Source organism: Carassius carassius, chromosome 24 (assembly GCF_963082965.1).
Source record: "Carassius carassius chromosome 24, fCarCar2.1, whole genome shotgun sequence".
NCBI classification, from domain to species: domain Eukaryota; kingdom Metazoa; phylum Chordata; class Actinopteri; order Cypriniformes; family Cyprinidae; genus Carassius; species Carassius carassius.
In genome coordinates this window covers 7,342,157-7,367,815 of record NC_081778.1, presented here as the reverse complement: position 1 = coordinate 7,367,815, position 25,659 = coordinate 7,342,157, and the positions used below count along the sequence as shown (strand labels likewise).

Here is a 25,659-nt window from a genome sequence, read left to right as displayed (position 1 = left end):
AAATTATTTAATGTATTTGGATATTAAAAGCATATTAGTGTGTTATGTGTAAGCCAGGTTAAAGAGGTGGGTCTTTAATCTAGATTTAAACTGCAAGAGTGTGTCTGCCTTCCGAACAATGTTAGGTAGGTTATTCCTTATATGAGTTTAGGCGCCAAATAGGAAAAGGATCTGCCACGGGCAGTTGATTTTAATCTTCTAGGTATTATCAAATTGCCTGAGTTTTGAGAACGTAGTGGACATGGAGGATTATAATGTAACAGGAGCTCATTCAAATACTGAGGTGCTAAACCATTCAGGACTTTATAAGTAATAAGCAATATTTTAAAATCTATACGATGTTTGATAGGGAGCCAGTGCAGTGTTGACAGGACTGGGCTAATATGGTCATACTTCCTGGTTCTAGTAAGAACTCCTGCTGCTGCATTTTGGACTAGCTGTAGTTTGTTTACTAAGCATGCAGGACAACCACCCAATAAAGCATTATAATAATCTAACCTTGAGGTCATAAATGCATTGATTAACATTTCTGCATTTGACATTGAGAGCATAGGCCGTAATTTATGTATATTTTTGAGATGGAAAAATGCAGTTTTACAAATGCTAGAAACGTGGCTTTCTTAGGAAAGATTGCTATCAAATAATACACCTAGTTTCCTAACTGATGACGAAGAATTGACAGAGCAGTCATCAAGTCTTAAGACAGTGTTCAATTTTATTACATGCAGAGTTTTTAGGTCCTATAATTAACACCTCTGTTTTGTTGAGAATTTAGCAGTAAGAAATTACTCGTCATCCAGTTTTTTATTTCGACTATGCATTCCATTAGTTTTTCAAATTGGTGTGTTTCACTGGGCCGCAAAGAAATATAGAGCTGAGTGTCATCAGTATAACAGTGAAAGTTAACACCATGTTTCCTGATGATATCTCCCAAGGGTAACATATAAAGCTAAATCTAAGAAAGCTAACAAAGAATATAATTGTGAGGATACTACCTTTTCTAGTACCTTGGACAGAAAAAGGAGATTCGAGATCGGTCTATAATTAACTAGTTCTTTGGGGTCAAGTTGTGTTTTTTTGATGAGAGGCTTAGTAACAGCCAGTTTGAAGGTTTTGGGGACATATCCTAATGACAATGAGGAAATAATAATAGTCAGAAGAGGATCTATGACTTCTGGAAGCACCTCTTTTAGGAGTTTAGCTGGTATAGGCAAGGCAAGGCAAGTTTATTTATAGCACATTTCGTACACAATGGTAATTCAAAGTGCTTTACATAAAAGAAAGTAAAATAATCATGAAAAATAATAACAACAATAAAACAAGCAATTTTAAAACTTTTAAAATGATTAAAACATTCACTTAAAATAAAATTAAAAACTTTTAGAAAATTATTTTACATAATAAACAGTGAAAATATAGTGCAATCAGTTTGGACATAGCACAGTGCTCTTTCAATAAATGCACAGCTAAACAGATAGGTTTTGAGTCTAGATTTAAATGTGACTAGTGTATTAGCACATCTGATCTCTTCTGGAAGCTGATTCCAACTGCGGGCAGCATAGTAACTAAAGGCGGACTCCCCTTGTTTTGTGTGAACCCTTGGTATTTGTAACTGACTCGATCCTAGTGATCTGAGTGCTCTGTTAGGTTTATATTCTGTGAGAATATCTGCAATATATTTCGGTCCTAGGTCATTTAGTGACTTATATACGAGTAAAAGTACTTTAAAATCAATTCTAAATGTAACTGGAAGTCAGTGTAAGGACCTAAGGACTGGTGTGAAATGTTTAGATTTACTGGTTCTAGTCAGAATCCTGGCAGCAACTTTGTGGATGAGCTGCAGCTGTCTAATGGTCTTTTTGGGAAGGCTGGTGAGGAGCCCATTACAATAGTCCACCCTGCTGGTGATAAAGGCATGAACTAGTTTCTCCAAGTCTTGACTGGAAACAAAACATCTAATTCTTGCAATGTTTTTTAAATGATAGTATGCTGATTTAGTTACTGCTTTGACATGACTACTGAAATTAAGGTCTGTCTCCAGAATCACACCAAGATTCCTGACTTGATTTTTAGTTGTTTGACTCCTAGAGTCAAGGTATGCATTCACCTTGAGAACTTCATCTTTGTTTCCAAATGCAATGACTTCAGTTTTTTCCTTGTTTAACTGAAGAAAGTTCTGGCACATCCAACTATTAATTTCATCAATGCATTGGCAGAGGGAGTCAATGGGGCTGTAGTTATTTGGAGATAAGGCTTAGTAAATCTGGGTATCATCAGCATAGCTGTGATAGGCAATTTGGTTCTTTCTCATTATTTGACTTAGTAGAAGCATATACAGGCTAAACAAGAGCGGTGCAAGAATTGAGCCTTGTGGGACTCCACATGTCATGGACTTCCACTAAGACTTATGCTCTCCTAGATAATAATCTCACTTCTAAGTATGACGTGAACCATTTGAGTACCATCCCAGAAAGCCCGACCCAGTTTTCTAGTCTCTCTAGTAGTATGTTATGATCGACAGTGTCAAACGCAGCACTGAGATCTAGCAATACCAGCACCGATATTTTGCCAGAGTCACAATTTAAGTGAATATAATTTATTATCTTAATGAGTGCTGTCTCTGTGCTGTGATGCGGTCGAAAACCAGATTGAAAATTGTCCAGGTATCCATTTGAGTTTAACCTGTTAGCCAGCACCCCCCATTATGGGACTCACAGCTGAAAGTGCTATACCTAACTTATAATTGTAACAGTTTCCTACTTCAGTGTGTTACAAACATAATTTTGGTGTCTTTGGAAAGAAGACACTGTGGGCTTTACTTTGATCAACCAGATTTGATAATGCTCAAAAATATTAAAAGTTATAGACACTGAAGTGTCGTGAATTTATTTTTTACCACACTTAAATATTTTTTAATTTTATTTTTATTTGATATAAAAATACATGAAATGAGTCCTGGAGCAATCTAGAAAAGTAATGGGTTGAAAGCCACATCTGAATAAATCTGAATAAGATATCATGAAAAATGAGACTCCTGCAAATATTTTTCTGAAACTATGCCTAGACCCCCACCCCCCAAATATAAGAAAATAAGAAGAATAATTTGAGTAAGAAAAATAAGAATAATAAGAAAAATAAAAAAAAGATCTAACTTTGTTTTCCAATTACAGAAAATCCTGAGATTGCTAGAAATGCAGCATTTACAATGAATTACGATGCAAATAAGTGCTGATGTGCTGATGGCCACTTAGGGTGTACTCACACTAGCCAGTTTGAACCGTGCCCGAGTGCGTTTGACTAGTGTGAGTGCTCCGAACCGTGCCCGGGCGCGGCTCGATTAGCCGGCCCTGGCCCGCTTGGAAGAGGTGGGCCAGAGCACGGTTCAGTTGGACTCGGACGCGGTTCGCATGCAATGTGAGCGCTAACCGTGCTGGAGCACGGAACAGGACGCGTGACGTCACGGTTTTGCGACGCTCCAAAACCAACATGGCGGGGAAAGGGTCGCTTTGGTCTACGGCAGAGGTGCAATGCTTGTTGGAAATTTGGGCAGATGAGAGCATACAAGAACAGCTGGACAAAATGCATAAAAACTCAGATATATTTAGAAAAATCTGTGACTATCTTCTTCATCATGAATATCAAAGAACTAACGAGCAGTGTAGAGACAAGGTAAAAAAACTGCGGGCACAGTATTTAAGGGTACGGGATGCACTCCGTAAATCGGGCAGCTCTGCAGAAGAAAAGGAAAAATTTCAATGGTGTGACGCTGTCGACAGTATAATTGGCAGCAAACCTTCTAGCCAACCGAATGTGCTGGAGTCCCATCCACGAAGATTGCTAGATTCTACGTCATCTGATACGGAGAACACAGGACTGGAGAGATCACAGAGCTGTGAGTAACGTTAACATACATACCAGTTCCATTTGTTAGCTATTCTCTTAAATCAGTATGTGCATGTCCCTAAAGTAAATTACGCAAGGTTTTACTATGAATCCAACCAAGAAACCATGGTTACTGTAGTAAAATCTTGGTTTCCACAAACTGACCATGGGTATGCTGTTAAAACTGGGTTTTACTACAAAAAGAAAAAAATTAGTTTACATAAGGGATGTTTGTTTAATGTTATTATTAAAATGATTACCTTTTGTGTTTATTTTGCTTTTATTTCTGTAGTTACATCGGTCAATTCAGACTCAACAATCGCTTCAAACACTGGTGATGAGACACAGGACACATCAGATAACACTGAGACAATACCTTCAGAACAAGGCAAAAGAGAAAGAGAAAGGTAGAAGTGAGTGACACGATGACTGCCTTTCTAGATATGCAGAAAAAACAGCATGAAGAATTCATGCAAGGGGAGCACTTGCGTTACCAGCAAGAAAAATAAATGCTTGATAACTGGATGAAGGCTCAAGTACAGATGGAGGAGCGTCGACTGCAACAGCAGAGGGAGGAACGCCAAGAAACAAACATGATGTTCCTGCAAACCATGAACAGACTGTTTGATACCATGATTCCCTCACACTCTCATCACCAGCCCTCTCCTCATGCTCCTCCTCCTACACCTCCTCCTGCTGCTACTCCTCCTCCTACTCTTCCTCCTCATCTGCAGTATCCCTACCATGCTGAGACATCATCATCCTACTCTGAGCTTGATAACTCTACACATGTTTATCGCAACCTGTAAAGGCACAGTTGTTTACGTCCATGTTTTTATGGTGTTATTGTATTTGGACGTTGCCTTTCCCCAGCTGGCATCCCAGATAGCAAAATAGCTGTGGCCCAGATCTGGCGCAAATTTGACACTTTCATTTGGCCCACATATGGTAGGAATGATGGCACTTGGGCAGTCCGCTTCTGTTGACCAGATCTGGGCCACAAGGAAGCCATAGCAATGCCGCATTTAAGCCATGAATAAAACCAATGAAGCAGAACTGGCCCACATCTGGGCCACAGTTAGTTTTAATGCTGGCCCAGATCCAACACCTTGCTCTGGCCCACATACCACGTGGAATGATGGCACTTGGGCGGCCCGCTCCTGTTTACCAGATCTCGGCCACAAGGAAGCCATAGCAATGCCACATGTCAGCCGAGGACAAAACAAATAAAGTAGGACTGGCCCAAATTTGGGCCACAGTTATTTTGAATTCTGGCCCAGATTTGGCCCAAATCCGACACCTTGCTCTGGCCAACACACCACGTGGAATGATGGCACTTGGGCGGCCCGCTCCTGTTTACCAGATCTCGGCCACAAGGAAGCTATAGCAATGCCACATGTCAGCCGAGGACTAAACAAATAAAGTAGGACTGGCCCAAATCTGGGCCACAGTTATTTTGAATTCTGGCCCAGATTTGGCCCAAATCCGATATCTTGCTCTGGCCCACACACCACGTGGAATGATGGCACTTGGGCGGCCCGCTCCTGTTTACCAGATCTGGGCCACATGGAAGCCATAGCACTGCCACATGTCAGCCGAGGATAAAACAAATAAAGTAGGACTGGCCCAAATCTGGGCCACAGTTATTTTGAATTCTGGCCCAGATTTGACCCAAATGCAATACCTTGCCCTGGCCCACATACCACGTGGAATGATGGCAACTGGGCGGCCAGATCCTGTTTGCCACATTTGGATCTCATGGAAGCCATAGCAATGCCACATGTAACAAACCACATAAACCACACATGAGCCTAATGTTGCCCACTGCAGCATGGAACGATGGCACTTTGACAATACACTCCTGTTTACCAGTTCTGGTCCACTAAGAATGAAACAAATTAACTGTAACTGTGTATGTGTACGGCGTGTGTGTGCATGCCGTGCCATTAAAACTTTGGAAACTCAGTGACAAAATATCAATGACACTAAGTGAGTTCTGCATCAACATTATTCAACATACAGTCAAGAGAAATGTAAAAATGGCCTACCTAAATATTATTTTACAACAGATGATCCAAACACATTTCTGAAAAAATTGCATTATTTATTAATATTGCCAATGAAAAACCCATTGCATGATTACATTTCCAAAACTGGGAAGCAATCTAAACATGGAGAAAAAAAACAGTACAATAAACACAAAATATGTGTATAGAAAATATTGTAGAAACGAAATAAAAACAAAACATGTTTCCAGTAGCTATGTATAGCTTAGCTCATCCAAAAAACAAACTTGTCCGACATTGTAGAAGTGAACACTGCAGAACCTTGGCAACAGGAACAATCCAAACTTATAGGATTTATTGACCTCCTTGACTGGGCCCATCAGCATCATGGCAATCTTGCAGGCCTTTAAAGGACACAAAAATGAAGAAGAAGAAAAAAAACAGTTGACTCAGTAAGAATTTAGAAGCCAAAATTCCCTAAACAAAATAAAATTACAAGAAAAAATAAAATAAAAACACAAAACAAAAAAGGTAGGCATTGTATTTATTTTGTGTTATTGTTACAGGTATACTATGTAACTTTTTACACCATCTAGCAAGGGTGGCATGATCTGAAAATAAATGCGAACATAAATTTAAGAAAGATCTTGACTAAGGGGAATCAAAATGTCTTTTGGTCTGACTCCCCCTTGTGCCTAATAAAAAATTCAGTTCAGTTCACATTTATTTGCATAGCGGTTTTCACAATACATATCGTTTCAAAGCAAATTTACAGGGAGTGCATGTCAACATTACAATTTAGATTGGATAACGCAATCAGTTATTTAACAATCACGACATGCCTAAGACAGAGTGAGAGATGCGTTCATGAATTACCTGCATCTCTGCAGGTTCTTTCAACTAAAAGTGAAGCTGCAAGTTTTAAAAACTTCAAAAACAGCAGTATGTGTGTCCTTTATTGGAAGCATCACATAAATATTGAATGGTGAGTAAATGGACTGGAACTACCTGCGCATTAAACAGTTTGGTAACACTTTACAATAAGGTCTCATTTGTTAACAGTAGTTATGTATTAAGTAACACGAACTAACCATGTAATTGTAAAAACAATGTAAAAACTCAAAAAGACATGAGTTAAATACTTTCACTGTGCAGAACTGACTACGGGGTGGGAGACTGATCTCAGCGGTTTGCAGCGTTGAGGATTACACACGTTTGTGCTGAGCTTATGACCACAATGTCCAATCAGAGGCATTTTGATTAGTCACCGCTGAATTGTTCAGTGAGCGCGCTCTGAATTCTGAATCTTCATTTGCTAAAGTAGTGCATTCAGCTTCAGTGATTATTTAAGCATAAAACATCAACATCATTTTAGACTGAATTTATGAACCGCTTCAGTGTTCTTTGCTCACTTTCTTTATACTTTATTCCCAGTTTAACCTTTGTTTTTAGTGCTGCTGAAATAACCAGGTTGAAGCCTTGATTTGCATAATAATCAACATTAATAATTACAATATCAAGAACAATAATCAAATTAGGCTTTTTTTACGTTATACAATGCTTGTGTAAATACATGAGCAGCATTAATCTGTGTAAATTAACACAAATAGCCATGAACATAAAATATCACCTCTTATTGGACATTGCAGTAATAAGTTCAACAGAAACAGGTGTGACTGGTTACAATGCTCAACACTGTAAACCTCTGCTAAAAATATAAATATTATGCAACATGAGCAAATCTACTGTATGATTCAGTATTAACATAATATAGGCCCACAGAAAGGTAAAGATATACAGGAAATGAAGGAGAAAATAAAGTATTACAAATACATAACAATAAATAAAAAAAAATTGAACCTACACCAATAATAATTTAAATATTAAATTAAAAATAAACAATCAGTAAATGTACTTAAAAGACTGTTGGATGGGATGAAATGATTTATAAATAATAAATTAATTCATATTAGCCAGTTTCGATTGTATCCACAAAATGGGTAAACTGCAAGCTAGCCGGTGTTTTTTGAACGCAAGCGCGTTTGTCCGTTGGAGAGAGAGCACGCGTACACATGGTTGCCAGGTTGACAAAGATAAGTAGCACACTTAGTAGATATTTCCGTATTGCGCAAGTGTGAAGATGTGTTTCGGGGATTTGTCTCTTTATATCAGGCAACCCCGGTTCTGTTCCTCTGCAGCCAGATTAAACCTTGTTGTAGGTAGCCTATTGTGCTCTTTTCATTTTTAGAAACCTGCACCTTTCTACTTGTTGTTCTTGTATTGAAATTAAGCGCGGTCCACAGCTGCACACATGCAAGCTAGCTGTATTATTACTGGTAGAACGTAGCTATGCAAATTTGCTAAATTATGTCATTACCTCTATACATCACATAACATGTGGACTCCAACTGAATATGTAATCGCTAACAAAAAGACACATTTATCAGTTATCTTACCTTGACTTTTTGCAGGTTCCGCCGTCCTCCCTCCAACTAACGTTTTGTTTTTGGGCGCCTTTTTCCACGCCTTCCGATTATGTTTAAATGTGGGGGAATAAATAAATTAATTAATGAGTCACGATTCACCCTCCGATGTTTTTTTTTTATTATTATTATTATTATTTATAGGCTATTTACATTATTACATTTTATATTATTAATATTTAACCTATACCTTACCTTGAATTTCTGCAGGTTCTGTCCTCCTTCCAACTAACGTAAAGTTTTTTTTTTGGGCGCCTTTTCCACACCTTCCGGCGTTTGAATGGCGTTTCCGGCGCCTTTTCCACACCTACGTTTGAATTTAAAAGGCGGGGAACAGGAAAATCGTTCCAGTTTGAATGTTTAATTTATTTATTTATAATTTATTATTTTTTTGCCCACAGACAGAATAAACTACAAATACAGTCTTGCTAAAAATTTTATTTGAACAAAATATAGATCTTATCTCTAAGAAGTTTGCTAAAAAAAAAAAAAGTGTACGAACCATATGTATCTGCTTGAGCATTTTAGCACACTGATTTGAGTAATATGTTAGTATATTTTTAATATTCGAGTTTTTATTTGAGTAATTATTTAGTATTATCATGTTTTAATCTTTAAGAAAGAAACTGTTGTTCATAAAGATGACTGTTATAAATTACAATATTATTACAATATTTAGCCAAAATATTAGACAAATTAAAATATTTATTTATTTGTTAGCTTGTTAGAATATTACACTTTAGGGGTCACTTGACACATCACAACCTTTTTTTTTTTTTACGACTAGGCCCCCTATTTGAAGGCCCCCCTCACTCACAACTTCTACCTAATAAAATATTACAGAGCTTGAAAAAATTAAAAAAGATGTACATTTGCTATAAAAAAAAATACCAAATATCTTTATTTTTGGTTGTTTTAACTTGTTTTGTCTTATTTTTTAAATTTTTTTATGGGGGGTCTAATATGTCCAGGAGCTGTTTCGGAAAGACTCAGAACAGCGCATATCTATCTTTTATAAATACTGTAAAACTAAAGACTTTTCGGAGATATGAAGGATGCAATACTAGGTATTCAAGTTTAACGTTAGATTGTCAGAAACTGTGTGTTACCTACTCTTTAAATAATTTTAAGTCATTTTGATTCCCTTTTGGAAGATGGTTGAGGCCCCCTGGAACCTCCATTCTAGAGGTGCGTTCCATTCGACAGGGTCCCTATGCAGTGTTCACTGCTCCCTACTCCCTGAGCACGGTATATCAGTTGAAGTGGACTTCACTGACAATAACCGCTCATAACAGTTGGGGGATTATCGCTCTCCACTTCCTGTGAAGTGATATATCGATGTTCCCTTATTCCCTGTGCCATGCGCAGTGCCCTTCGGGGAAAAGGTTAGCACTATTTTTTTGAACAGGAATGTACCTCCAAAATCAACAAAATATGTTGATACAGGAATATTTCCTACTTTGCAAAATCATTGCGACCCAGGTTTTGCACAAAAAGCAACTCAAAATTATCGCAAACAAATATTTAAAGGCACATCCCAAAACTATAAAAACTTATTAGAACCTAGACACTTGAACTTTTCTAGATACTATTTACACAACATATGTCAGCTGATTATAAGACCTGCCAATGCAATATATCACATTCCTCACATTCACAGCCTGTACCTAGTGTCTGCTGCATCCTACCATATTTATGCTCACACCCACACCCACATGAGCCATGTGCATGCTGTGCCCTATATTTGCCCAGAAATGTTTTACGATAACTGGGCCACATTTTCTGCATTACATGTGGGCCACTTTTGGCTCACACCCAGATGGGCCAATGATTTATATCCCATATATTTGCCAAAACTGGCCCAGATACATTTTACAATAAATGGGCCACATTTTCAGCATTATATGTGGGCCACTTTTGGCTCACACCCCGATGAGGCAATGGTTGATATGCCATATACTTGCCACAACAGGCCCACATATGTTTTAAGATGAATGGGCAACATTGGCAGAATTATATGTGGGCCAGTTTTGGCTCACATCCAGGTGAGCCAATGGTTGATATGCCATATATATGTCAAAACTGGCCCACATATGTTTTAAGATGAATGGCCATATTTGCAGCATTATATTTGGGCCACTTTTGGCTCACATCCAGCTGAGCCAATGTTGATATGCCATATATTTGCCAAAAGTGGCCCAGACACATTTTATGATAAATGTGCCACATTTGCTGCATTATATGTGGGCCACTTTTGGCTCATGCCCAGATCAGTCAATGGTTAATATGCCATATATTTGCCAAAACTGGCCCAGATACGTTTTATGATAAATGGGCTACATTTGCAGCATTATATGTGGGCCACTTTTGGCTCACACCCTGATGAACCAATGGTTGACATGCCATGCATTTGCCAAAACTGGCCCACATATGTTTTAAGATGAATGGGCCACATTTGCAGCATTATATGTGGGCCACTTTTGGCTCACACCTCGATGAGCCAATGCTTTATATGCCATATATTTGCCAAAAATGACCAACATAAGTTTTAAGATGAATGGGCCACATTTGCAGCATTATATTTGGGCCACTTTTGGCTCACATTCAGATGAGGCAATGTTGATATGCCATATATTTGCCAAAAATGGCCCACATAAGTTTTAAGATGAATGGGCCACATTTGCAGCATTGCACGTGGGCCACTTTTGGCTCACACCCCGATGAGCCAATGATTGATATCCCATATATTTGCCAAGAGTGGCCCAGACACATTTTATGATAAATGGGCCACATTTGCAGCATTACATGTGGGCCACTTTTGGCTCACACCCAGATGAGCCATTGGTTAATATGCCATATATTTGCCAAAAGTGGCCCAGATATGTTTTACGATAAATGGGCTACATTTGCAGCATTATATGTGGGCCACTTTTGGCTCACACCCTGATAAACCAATGGTTGATATGCCATATATTTGCCAAAACTGGCCCAGATACATTTTATGATAAATGGGCCACATTTGCAGCATTATATGTGGGCCACTTTTGGCTCACACCCAGAAGAACCAATGGTTAATATGCCATGTATTTGCTAAAACTGGCCCACAGATGTTTTAAGATGAATGGGCCACATTGGCAGAATTATACGTGGGCCACTTTTGGCTGACACCCAGAAAAACCAATGGTTGATATGCCATATATTTGCCAAAACTGGCCCACATATGTTTTAAGATGAATAGGCCACATTTGCAGAATTATGTGTGGGCCACTTTTGGCTCACATCCAGATGAGCCAATGTTGATATGCCATATATTTGCCAAAACTGGCCCACATAAGTTTTAAGATGAATGGGCCACATTTGCAGCATTACATGTGGGGCACTTTTGGCTCACAGCCAGATAAGCCAGTGCTCACTGTACCATATTTTTGCCAAAACTGGCCCACATACATTTTAAGATAACAGGGCCATAATTGCTTTAACATATGTGGGCCATATTTGGTTAACACCCAGATTAGCCTTTGTCGGTTGTGCCACATTTTTGCCAAAGGTGGCCCACTGTTGTTTTATGATATTTGGGCCATATTTATTATTTACCACATGGGCCACTTTAGGGTCACATTCAAATTACACATTGCCGTAAGCACCGCATCTTTGCCTAAGAAGGCCCACATGTGATTTTAGATATTTGGGCCATATTTGCTTTTTTACATATGGACCACTTCAGATTTACATCCATTTTGTCTGGGCCATAAAAAGGCCTGCAGTGCCGCATCATTGCCTGAAGTGGCCCACATCCGTTTGCTATCTGGGATTCGACTGACCTTAAACGTTTAAATGTGGTTGAAATAATGTCAGTTTAAGAAAAAACATTAATTCAACGTCAAAACAACGTTGAACACCAAATGGTTGAAATGGTGTTGTTAACTCACTATGGATTCAACATAGAAATATAAATAAAATTTGAGTTGTACGTCAAATCAACATTATTTTTACAACCATGTCTTCTAAACATTTTGTTGAAATATGTCAGTAGAAAAATAACGTTGTTCCAACATCCAAACAATGCTGATCAATTAACTGTTGAAAAAGTGTTGATGCATGAATAATGATACAACGTTGAAAAATCAACTCTGAATTAAACGTTTGTTAAGTAACATTAATTCAACGTCAAAACAACGTTAAACACTAAATAGTTGAAGTGGTGTTGTTGACTCACTACGGATTCAACATAGAAATAAAAATACATTTTTGAGTTGTACGTCAAATCAACATTATTTTTACAGCCATGACTTTTAAACATTTTGTTGAAATATATCAGTAGAAAAATAATGTTCCAACACCCAAACAATGCTGATCAATTAACTGTTGAAAAAGTGTTGATACATGAATAATGATACAACGTTGAAAGATCAACTCTGAATTAAACGTTTGTTTTTCTGCAATAATGATATTTTGAATAGAAATAAGTCTTTATTTTTTCATTATTTGGTTTAGTAATGGGTTGTTAGTGAATTAGTTATTTAATAATGAAGGGAATTTATACATTTGCAGACTCAGTACTAGGGTTAGGGTTAGAACTGAACTATTAAAATAATTCTAAGGGGCTTTAAGGCAATATACCTAAAGGTGTACAGATGCTGTTCAAAAGCAGTGTATCATCCACACTCTCTGTCTGTCCTCCTAGACCTGAACATACCTGTCAGCAATATCTGTTTCTCAGAGTTAAAGCCTAACAATTTTAAAATTAGATCTATGTTTTTAAGAGAGACAATTTCTACTGGAACAATTTCTCTAATAATGTAAATTGGACTCAAGTTTGGTCATTACCTCAAAAATTCCTCCTCATAAGGTTATCCTACAAAGGTATTCCTACACAAATTTAAATTATTTAAAATGCTCTTTCTGTGAATGCTCCACTGAAACAATTTCTCATTTTTGGTCTTGCGGTGAAGATTTTCATTGCTGATAATATTTTAAAAACATTTTCTTTATCTTACAAACATGTGATTTTTTTTTGTATTAAAGGATTGCTCTTTAAAAGAGTTTGGTTTTATTTTAAAATTTATTTTATTTCTATGTAAATTTCACATTCATAAATGCAAGGTAAAGCTCTCTTTTTATAGTGCTTGAAATTAAATGTAGATGTGATGTCAAAATCATAAAATAGTAAAGCAATTAAAGTAATTAATGCTCCTTTAACATTTTAACATAACATAAATAATAAAATATAATGAGTGCTGACCTAAAGTATAAATTGCATTGTAATCCTATGGAATTTTTATAATGTATATCTATTTTTTTTATTATGTTCTTCTTGTTGAGGCATGTGAATTATTTTTTGTTATATGAGATATGGCACATACTGTTGTTGACAATATAAAAGCATAAAAAAGCCTTTTTTTACTGAGAGCAATTATAAGTACTTGATTGGAGGACGGCGGTTGTCCATCACACAATTAAAGGCGGTGACTAGATTCTATTGGCTCTTACGGTTCCAGACAATTGCGCATGCGCGAAGTGGGTCTGCGTCGTCATCTTCAGAATATTCTCTGACACTGGACCGTTTTGGGCGGAATCTGGCGGTAACAGCTGAAACGGTAAGTCGCATTTCATAACTAGAAAATTCCTAAATACATTTTGAGTGTGCCTGACTCTGGCCCACATATTAATACGTATTGTGTTAATTAATATTGTGTGTATGGGCAGACGTTTAACCGCGATCCGCCGTGTGTGTGTGCACGCATGTGGGCAGAAGTTAATTTAACCGCGAACCGCCGTTGTGTGCTAGCTTGTTAACCAACCGTGTGTGTGTGTTTGTACAGACAGAATAGTTTGACCGCGAAGTGGCGAACCGCCGTTCTGTTTATGGGCAGACTTACATTTAACAGCGAACCGCCGTTGTTTGCTAGTTTAATGTTAACCACCAACCGTCGGTGCGTCTGTGAGTGTGTACTGGCAGACTAGTTTAACCGGCGAACCGCCATTCTGTGTGCTAGGGAGTGTGTGTGTGCGCGCTAGGGTGTTAGCACATTGACACACTTTTCATACACAAACTTTAAAAATAATGTTTATTTCATTCTTCTTCCTTATCTATTACAGATATTTTATGGAGAACACCTGAAAGTCTCCTTCAAAGGTGAGTTGTCTCCATACCTAACCCAACCAATTTGACCCAACTATTTGAATCTGAAAGTAACTGTTATAAAACTATTTACATTTTTGTATAATTTAATATAGGTTGATGTGGAAGATAGGCTTGTTACGATAGTCGGTGTTACCGGTGATACACGGTGTTTAACCCACCTACCGGTCATAGCACTTGACCACCGGCACCGTCCCCATCGTGTTGAAGTTTTAGCCTATAGCGATAAAGCACTTAATACAGTTAGTGACTACGTGCCTTCGTAATTTAGCGTAAGCGGAACGAGCGCCGCAGTAAAGCAGCAGGTGTCCGATTTCATTTATCATTTGAGGAGAGTGAGGCGAGCTAACTGGCAAAGGATGGCAGAAGATCTGGTTTCAAAGCGAACTGTTGCAATTTAAAATGAAGGTTTTTCGTTTATTGTTTCTCATTTAGCCTATTTATAATTTTTTTTGTACGGTGTATGCAGTTAATAGGCCTACCTCTTTTTTTTAACAGCTTAACGTGAGTTTAATTTTTATATTAGTTTTTTTTTTGCACTTAAGTGTCCAGTGATTATTCGGGTAGGCTACCTTATTTAACGAAGTTTTTGATGTTCGTTCGTTTCATATTCGATGGTTGTGCGGTGTTTTTTTTTTTGTTTTTTTTTTAACTTTATTTAACGAATATTTATAATTATTTAACTAGTCTTGTTTGATACTTGCACGATGTGTGCAGTGGTTCGTTTTGTTAATAAATGCACTTTAAAGGTGTTTCATAAGTGCTTTCGTTTAGTTTTTGCATGGTGTGTTAAGTTATTATTCATTTTGCAATAAAGATGTGTGTAATACAAGCGAGTGTCTTATTGTTTTGTGTATTTTTATTAAGAATAAAATAAATTAACCCATGATTAATTCAAACAAATGCTACTGAATTGCCGCTAATTAAAGTGAAAGTAAATTGAGACGTGTGCACGTCTGCACGACCGCATTTTCGGCCTCCCGAAATCCCCGACACGCAACCCCGGTGACACCGGGATTACCGTTTTTTTTACACGTCGATTAACCGGTGGAAAAAATCCGTCACCGCAACATCCCTACTGGAAGATATTATTTAAAAAATGATGAGCACAGCTTGATTTAATGTTTTATTATGATTTTCTTTATTAAACATTTATGCTTAAAAATGTTTAGTTTTTATCTTTTCACGCCCAGATGTATCACAAAAAATGGAGACGACAAAATGTACAATTACGGGCATTGGTGGAGTCTAGTGATTCAGATGAGAATCCAGGTCCCTCAAATGAGAATGAGAATCCTGGCCTCTCTTTTGCTGATAGTCCAACAGACATACAGACTCAAGAGCACTCTGATACAGGAGAAGACGAGTATCGAGATGATCGTCACCCTCCAGACAGTGATGGTGAAAGTGAGTCAGAAATTGAAACTTTGTCCGAGGTGACTTTGTCAAGTGATCTAAGAACTGATTTGGCAAAATGGGCTGTAAAAAACAAGGCAACGCGCACATCGGTTGATGAGCTGCTCTTGGTGTTATGCAAACATGGCCACCGGCTGCCAAAAGATGCCAGAACCCTTTTAGGAACTCCACCTGAAATAGAAGTCAGGGATCTATGTGGTGGCCAATTCCTTTACTTCGGTGTGGAGACGGGACTTTTGAAAATGTGCTCACAGTATCCCGATTTTTTTTAATGTTTGAAGGTATGATCTATGATCATGAAATATGATCAAAAGTGCAATATTGCCAGTATAAACAAAGCACTGTTATTGTTGTTGTTGTTGTTATTATTATTAGATTTGATTTGGTATGGACATCAAAATTAAACTGGACGAACCAGATGCACGGAGTGCTTTAGCACTTCCAAATGTAAGAAAATGTTTGATGTACTGACCCAGAAAAAATAAAATTGCGACACAAAATAATTCCCACTACTTAGAATTATACTTAATTTGCAATACCTGCTGTAGCAATTTTCATTTATTTTTTATTGTTTTACCAGATCATTCAGCCCTAGGCCTGGCCAAGAGAGTCTGTCCAGATCCCTTTCTCCGAGACGGCGTGGGCGTTCCTCAGGTTCTTCCACTCATGGACGGAGGTATTTAATTTAAATATGATCAAAAATACCATATTGTCAGTATAAATGAAGCACTGTAAAGCTGCAGTCTGAACTACACATCTTCCAGATGTAAGAAAATGTTTGGCACAGACCTCAACAAAAGTCATATGTTATTATTATTATTATTATTATTGTTGTAAAAATAGAAATTGCGACACAAAATAATAATTCCCACTACTTAGAATTATACTTCATTTGCAATACCTGCTGTAGAATTTTTTTTTATTATTAAAAAAAAAAAAACAGATTCAGCCCTAGGCCTGGCCAAGAGAGTTTGTCCAGATCCCTTTCTCCGAGACGGCGTGGGCGTTCCTCAGGTTCTTCCACTCATGGACGGAGGTATTTAATTCAAATATGATCAAAAATACTATTTTCACTATAAATGAAGCACTGTAAAGCTGCAGTCTGAACTACACATCTTCCAGATGTAAGAAAATGTTTGGCACAGACCTCAACGAAAGTCATGTTCATATTACTATTATTATTTTTGTTGTAAAAATAGAAATTGCGACACAAAATGATAAATCCAACTACTTAGAATTATACTTCATTTGCAATAACTGCTGTAGAAATCTTTTTTTATTTTATTTTTTTTAAACCAGATCATTCAGCCCTAGGCCTGGCCAAGAGAGTTTGTCCAGATCCCTTTCTCAGAGATGGCATGGGGGTTCTTCAGGGTCAAACAAATTAAGGAGGGAAGACTTTCCGATGTCAGAAAAAAGTAAAGTTATTCTCTTAATTTTGCTGACGAATAATTAGGAGTCTTCCAGTGCCCCTAGCTGTCACCAAAGTTTTAGTTGAATCAGACTTAACAGTTCAATATGACCCTTTGCTGATTCTTCAAAGTAACCTGATTTTTCACATGAGCACATGGTAACACATGTATGTGGTGTTCTTTTTTTTTCACAAGCAAAAAAGTTGCTCCACTAGCAGATTTTTCTATTTATTTTATGTGAAAATTTGTGTTCAAGTGAAAATTGTCTAGTAAATACAAGTTACTTTAAAGTTGTTTTATTTTAAGTGTATAGATTTATTATGAATAGAAATTTAGAAATATCACAAATAATCTTTTTTTTATTTTTTATTTTTATTGGACAAATGAAAACTGTGGTGTAGAGCATACTCACTACATTATAAAAATAATAATTGGTCGCTTTTTTGGCTAGAATTTCAGAAGAGAGTTCTTCAGCTCCTTGTTGATATCAAGGATAGAATTTACGTTGCCACCTCTGCTGGAACAGTATATGAATTAAATCCTGCAAACACTGAAGAAGAGCTTAAAGCTTTAGAGGATCGCCTGGAGGACGTTAATGAGGGAGCAGAACTGGTAAGTTTTAACCCTCAGGTGGTATTGGGGTCTGAGTATCAGGCTAGTGAAACATAGTTTCACAGCTCTAATGCACATGGGGCTCAGTGCTAAAGATTCGCAGAGATATTATGCCTCTCCCTGATTGGGTGCAAGACAACACTCAAACTGATCTAATAAGTACAGCTTCATGGGGCATTTCACATTTTGATTAAGAGACAACAGCAGAGACCGAAAAGACAAAGAGTGGCCTATAGAGCGTGCACAGTATGTTTTGATCCGGGTAATGTCTTTACAGCAGGAAGTGCCTCTGGCTTCATGCACTTCTGAGGTGTGTGTGTGTTATGCTAGTAGCAGCTAATGTACCACTGTAGTTGTAATGTAGCAGGACAAGTGCTATAAAAAAAACCGCAACAAAAGGGTTACATTTGAAAAGTGCTGGCAGTTCCATTTTGAGAATTGGCTTTTTCAAGGGATATTTCACTTAGAAATTAAATTTTGGTATGTTTTAGCTTACCTCAAGGGCATCCAAGATGTAGGTGTCTTTGTTTCTGCAGTAGTTTCAATTTTGATATTTTTAGGTCAAACCGTTCTTGTCTGTCAGTCATATAATGCAGGTCTATGGTCACTGTCTCAAAGAGCATCCACATAGAAGTCCAAATTAAACAATTCCCCATCGCAAGTACACATTGATGGCGAAATGAGCGGTTTGTGTGAGAAAATGAACAGTATTTATATCGTTTTTACCTCTTGTACACAACCACGTCCAAGTGATCTGAGTGTGCGTGTGCTTCCTGGTGTGTGAGATCACTTCCGGCGCTTGCGCAGACTAATCCAGAACGCTTGCACACGTCACACACCAGGAAGCGCATGCGCCCTCAGATCACTTGGACGTGGTTGTGTACAAGAGGTAAAAACTATATTAATACTCTCTCTTCTCACACAAACCGCTCGTTTCGTGTCTTAGGCCATCAATGTGTACTTACGGTGGGGAATTGTTTAATTTGGACTTCTCTGTGAATGCTCTTTGAGACAATGACCATAGACCTGCATTATATGACTGACAGACAAGAACGGTCTGACCTAAAATATCAAAATTGAAACTACTGCAGAAACAAAGACACCTTCATCTTGGATGCCCTTGAGGTAATTTCTTGTTCCTTTTCAGAGTAAACATCTGAAGAGGTTAGGAGGGGTTGATGCTGCAGACCATGTAAAGAAGTCAATGGCTGCGTAAGTAACTTTGTTCCATTTTTGCATTAGTTTATAGTTGGGGTGTAACGGTACGCGTATTGAACAGTTTGGTACGAGGCTTTCGGTTCAGTGTTTGGTACGCATTTTCAAACCGAACAGTTATTTCAAATAACCGCGTCGTGAGCTTGCTCATAATGTAAGAGACGCTGGCGCGACCATAACATCAAATGGCAAACGTAATGTAAGTGGAATGAAACTGAGCTACTCGTGAAGTTTGGACCAAAGCAGTGCGAGCGATCTTATACTACACAGCGCTAAGAGATCCAGTAAAGGAAGCACTCATTTGAATTCGCCACTGAAGTAATAAAACATCGCTGCGAGATCTAGTGAGAAACAGTCACATTTCTCCGTTATTTACGGATCAAACGCTGACGTGGAAGCCAGCCATGGATTTACTGTAGTAAAACTAACTAACTTTGGAAGTTTGGCAGGAATAGTAGGCTACAATGCTTTCAAGTAATGTTACGTCAGTTTTATTTCTACATTATAAATAACATTGCTGCTCTCATATGTTGATCTGAACTAAAATAAACATTTGTTTATAAGTACAAAATATTACATTTAATTTTTTACAAGGAGCTTTTTTGTTTTATATGCTTCTAAGAGTCAATTATAGCTCTAGAATTGCTCAAAGTAAAAAAAAATCATACTTTATGATGGTAGTTTTAATAAAAAAAAAAACGTGAATTTTTGTGAACCGTTACACCCCATAGTGATGTTCCCTGTCATATACTGTCATGCGCAACATTTTCATAATGAACTTGATTGCAATATAATACTCTAATATAAATCTGTTTTACCATGGCAGAACTATGACAAATAAAATGATGGCTATAATGAGCCTCAGAGGAAGAAGTGAGAAGGTGCCCTTTATGAAGACCCGCCTTTACAAGATCATCTGTGGTGAGTCTGCTTTAAAATACTAGTTTTGTAACAATGTTTTAAATAATATAGAATATAGTAAGCAGAATAATAATTGATAAGAAATAATTTTAGTTGGAGGACTATACAGAGCATACTCTAATATTATATATAATACTCCATTCTGGGCTCTACTGGCAGTACTGGTTACTACCAACTGCCTTTTGTTGCACACCCAAGCACATGATTATCAATGACCTTGCATGTTGATGAATACTAATTTATATAGTTGAAACATTGGCAATGCCACAAGTTGATATTTGCAAAATATTTGAGAGGTTAGCGTTTGCTAATACTGATTTTTTTTTTTTCTCCTCAGACGTGGTGTTCAGCTCATTTGATACAAAAATAAATGAACACATGGCCAAATATTTAAAATATGCACCAGAGAGGATGGGTGGCGGTGGCAGAAAAAAGGAAAGATAACCAGCCGTGTTCAATGTGGCCCAATGTTTGGGCTGTTCTTCTAGTTCGACGCGCGTCTGTGTGAAATGTTGGCACACTTGCCATAATAAAGCATGTTTCTTCATCAGTGAAATGTCTTTATTAATCTTCTTCCTGGTCTTGCTTTTACCAATTGGCTTTTCCTAGCTGACTCTGCATGTCCACAAACTTAGTGTTTATGTATCCATTTCAAGTGTTTGTTCTTGCTGTTGAACACATCAATACTTTAGTGAAAACAGTTTAACAAAATAAACTGTTGAAAAGCAGGACTTTAGTGACGTTGAAATTTCAACGTTGACTGGATTTGCAAAATCTAAACTAAAATCAATATTGATTCAATGTTGGCAAATTCACCTATGTTGAGAAACATGACGTTGAAATGACGTTGCTATTTCAACGTTGATTAGATTGACGTTGGAATGACGTTGCTATTTCAACGTTGATTAGATTGACGTTGGAATGACGTTGCTATTTCAACGTTGATTAGATTTGCAAAATCTAAACAAAATCCAATGGTTATCCAACACTGACGCCTGACGTTGATTCAACGCTGACTCTACGTTAAAATGCCAGCTGGGTCATTATAATTGTTAAGTTTTATCTTGTTTTTTTAATTAATAACATGTTTGTTATAGGTAAATATGACCAAAAGTTCCAAGTTCTAAAGTGCATAGTACTATGCACTTTAACCTAACACTATGCACTACCTCAAACCTCTACACTTTATAATTCTACCTCGAACTTCTACAATATATACCACACACACTAGGTAGCCTATAGTTCTCTCAAACCTTTCCATATACACTCACTGGACTTCACACAAACTTTTTGAATTTCATGTTTATATACCTTCTTCTATGCTGTATTGAATAATGACATTCAGGTATGTCTGCAAATTGAAGTAAGGTATACTGCAAGCAAATTGTCATTTTTGAGAAAACTTCTTTCCCAGCAGTGCCTTGATACATAGCACTTTGTATTTGATTTATTTTCTTATTTTGTTTCACCACTGTACATGGTCGTGTTCTGTGAAGTACTGTTTTTTTTTTCCTGTGAGAAGTGCTCCTGAGTTTATGATTAAAACTTTTTTCGGCATCATCTTATGTTTTGTGTGTTATTCGCAAATAACTCCTGCACTGTTCTTGAAATGAACAATATGACTTTATTGACAACAGCACAAAAATAAGTCATAGTAAACCAGTAAATACAATAAATATACATGCACTGAATGTAGTAGCGGCATGACACAGAAGTATGTAATGAAAACCATCCTCCTGAAATATACACTATCTCTCTACAAATTTGAGAAATATGAACACAATGCATCTCTGGTGGCATTTGAACTAGTGGCTGTATTATGAGGTATTATCCTCTTCTGTGGCAATCTCCTCACATTCCTCACCATTTACTAGACAAAAATTGTGCAGAACGCAACATGCGCTGATAATAGTGTTTATGTTGTCTATGCGGCAATCACACCTCTTCATTTAGCATCTCCACCTTCCTTTCAGGAGGCCAAATGCCCTTTCCACAGTCATCCATGCCTTGCTGAGGCGGTTGTTGAAGGTGGCCTGTGCAGGGGTTGTTTGTTGATTTTCTGGATATGGTTTCAACAACCATGGCAGTAATGGATATGCAGCATCCACCAAAATCACTGCTGGCACATCTACTCCTTCAAACCTCTCTGTTATCCGAGGGAACAGTGTATTACCCTGACCCCTCTTCTACCCCTCTTTAGGGAAGTCGTGGCCTAATGGTTAGAGAGTCGGACTCCCAATCGAAAGGTTGTGAGTTCGAGTCCTGGGCCGGCAGGAATTGTGGGTGGGGGGAGTGCATGTACAGTTCTCTCTCCACCTTCAATACCACGACTTAGGTGCCCTTGAGCAAGGCATCGAACCCCCAACTGCTCCCCGGGCGCCGCAGCATAAATGGCTGCCCACTGCTCCGGGTGTGTGCTCACAGTGTGTGTGTGTGTTCACTGCTCTGTGTGTGTGCATTTTGGATGGGTTAAATGCAGAGCACAAATTCTGAGTATGGGTCACCATACTTGGCTGAATGTCACTTCACTCAAACAAGGATGAATGGGCAAAAACTCTTGCATCATGAACCTTGCCCGGCCATCCCACAATAATGTCCCAGAACATAAGTCGGTTGTCAACCACACCTTGCAGAATAACAGAGTAGAAGCCTTTCCGGTTGTAGTAGTCTGCAGAGCTAACAGGTGGAGCCAAAATCCCAATGTGAGTGCCATCAATAGCTCCTCCACATTGTGGGAAGCCCCACCTGTCTCTGAATCCCTGAATTATGCTTTCAAATTCCTGTTCAGATGGTGTTCTGATGAAAAGGGAAAGCAAATTTTTCACAATTGCAGAGGCTACATGGTTGGTAATGCTAACAGCAGTTGACTGACCAATCCCAAATAAATGGGAGATGGTTCTGAACTCTACATTTGTGGCCAGTCTCCATATGCATATTGCAACTCGTTGGTCCACGGCAACTGGTTTTCTGAATGAAGTGGTCTGTCTTTGAAGGTGCGGCTGCAGGCTGTTGCACAACTGCAAGAATGATGTCCTTCTCATTTTGAAATTAGCCTTCCACTCACAGTCTGTCCAGCTGCTGAGAACATGCTGCCACCACACACCAGATCTCTGCCGAATCCATATGGTCCTGCAGCAGAATGGAGAATTATTGTTAACTGTATATAGTTTATGCATACACAATTACCTTACAGCACTTTGAAGTGTAATTAAATAAACAACAAACTACTACTCCAGTGCATACATAACAGTTATGTCTCCCGTTGAATACAGGTGTCTTAATACAAGAATGTAGCTAATATTAACCAGCAAATGATATTAAGTTACATGATTATTAGCTTTAGAACGCTACTGTCATAATTACAAAAAAAAACATTATACACATATTGTATTTCAAATTTCACAATACACTTTTCAATTGTATTCAATGACATTTCAGTATATTAATTCTTACCTTGTCGATGTACGGGAACTGTAGTCCGTAATCAAAGCTGCAAAGTCCTTGCTGCACTTCAGCTGGTACCTTGCAAACCTCCTCATACGAGCAGCACGATTACGTGAAAATTTTCGCGCCACTAAGGCGACAAATCTGTTTAACAACAGGCTGTGAGAGGGCTGTGGACCACCGTGGACCAAACAAAACAAAATTATCCACAAAGAAAACAGAGCGATGGACTCCATTGTGTTCAGAGAGCGCCGCTCTTCCTGTTTATCCCAAAACCGTCGCACCATAATGACGTAAGCGTGCTCCGGCACGAATGCTGAAACCTTATGTGAGTGCAAACCAGAGGGGGAGTGGGGAGGGGGGACAATCGTACTCGGGGCCCGGTTCATGGCAACCGTGCCTAGTGTGAGTACACCCTTATACAAATGGTAATAACACAAATGTGCCCTAAAGTAAATAATCCACTCTCTCTATTCATATAGACGCGGTCACTTTGATAGCAGTGATCATGCAGTAATAGCGAGCTGATTTGGGCTGATTTGCTCTCAAACAGATGGTAATCATGCTGATACATTCACATTAGGGCTGGGCGATATATCGAATATACTCGATATGTCGCGGCTTGTAGTGCGTGCGATGTAGAAAATTACTATATCGTGAAACTCGTGGACATTTTTTTTCCTGTTTTTTCCCCTCTTGTCCTGTCCAGCATCGAAGCGCAAGCATACTGATCACATTGATAACCTAAGTTAAGAAGCTTATTTTATTTTTGATGCTTGTTTGTAGATTAACTTTTACATACTCGCGATCTTTCCCTCTCACAGAGAGACAAAACAAACGCATAGTTACAAATGTCAGTCTGTCGCGCATGCAACGTCATACGCCCTCGACCAGCAGAAAGATAGCGGCAGCAGGTGCTAACGGTTACACATGGAGGACGACGAATTAATAAAAAAAAGAAACAGCACAGGATCCATCGTCTGGCAGTGGTTTGGTTTCAAGAAGGAAGATGTTGAACAAACAACGGTGATATGCAAAATCTGTCGCAAAAGCATCGCTTCAAAATGTAGTAGTACATCAAATTTATATCACCATTTGAAAACCCACCCGCTAGAAAATGAAGAGTGCTTGAAACTCCGCACGACAACATCTCAAAGCGGTGCAATATCAAAGAAAGTGCCTAAGCAACCAGCACTCACGCAACTGAGTCTGGCCTCTTCTATTTCCAGATCAACGCCGTACGACAAAAACAGTCAAAAACAGAAAGAGATAACGTGTGCAGTAACCCACCACATCGCGAAAGACATGGCCCCGGTTAATGTTGTTGAAAAGCCCGGGTTCAGAAAGCTCATCAACACACTTGACCCAAGATATAATCTGCCGGGTCGCAAATATTTTGCAGAGAAAGCGCTGCATGAGTTGTATATTAAAGTGAGGGAAGAGCTGGCCAGTCAGCTTGTAAATGTGACCCACTTCTCAACAACTGCCGACATATGGAGCAGCCGAACATGTGAGCCATACCTCAGTTTGACGGTCCACTCTATAGACAATTGGGAGTTGAAAAGCAAGTGCCTTCAGACGAGCTTTCTTCCTGAGGATCACACTGGCGGGATCATCGCACAAGGCCTGCAAGATGCTCTCATGTCATGGAATTTAAATGAAGCTCGTCAGGTGTGCATCACCACCGATAACGGCGCTAACATCGTCAAAGCTGTGAGCCTGAACCACTGGACACGTCTACAGTGTTTTGGCCATCGCCTGCATCTTGCAATTGGTGAGTGTTTTTTACCACTGTAATAAAATAGTAATTATCTTTATTGATATATGATTCCGCGATAATTAATGCGATGGCTCAGCTTGTCATAACATATGTTTCCCATGCCAATAAAGCTGTATTGAATATTATTAGAGAGAGAGAGAGAGAGAGAGAATGAATGCGAGTGATTTTTCAAAAAAGTACATACTGTACTATACTAGCTTAGGCACCTTTATTGTGCATTTTTTATATTTAGAAACTTATATTTTTTGATAGCAGCTTCACTTTTACACAGTACTATATAAATAAATAATTACAAAGAATTAGTTTAGTGTTAGGCTGAGTGGATTTCTTCACAATTACTATACCC

General features: G+C 38.3%; 2 protein-coding genes across 2 annotated transcripts in view; both read right to left on the bottom strand.

The window, feature by feature from the left end:
- The window catches only part of LOC132102762 (uncharacterized), a 362,857-nt gene that overhangs the window by 235,723 nt on the left and 101,475 nt on the right, over positions 1 to 25,659 (bottom strand). The window lies entirely within an intron of this gene.
- LOC132103787 (uncharacterized) lies at positions 22,615 to 23,862 on the bottom strand. Its single transcript, XM_059508878.1, has 2 exons — positions 23,543 to 23,862; positions 22,615 to 23,218 (listed from the first exon to the last, which is right to left on the bottom strand). The coding sequence occupies exons 1-2, from the start codon at positions 23,818 to 23,820 to the stop codon at positions 22,615 to 22,617; spliced, it is 882 nt and encodes a 293-aa protein (XP_059364861.1). The 5' UTR covers positions 23,821 to 23,862.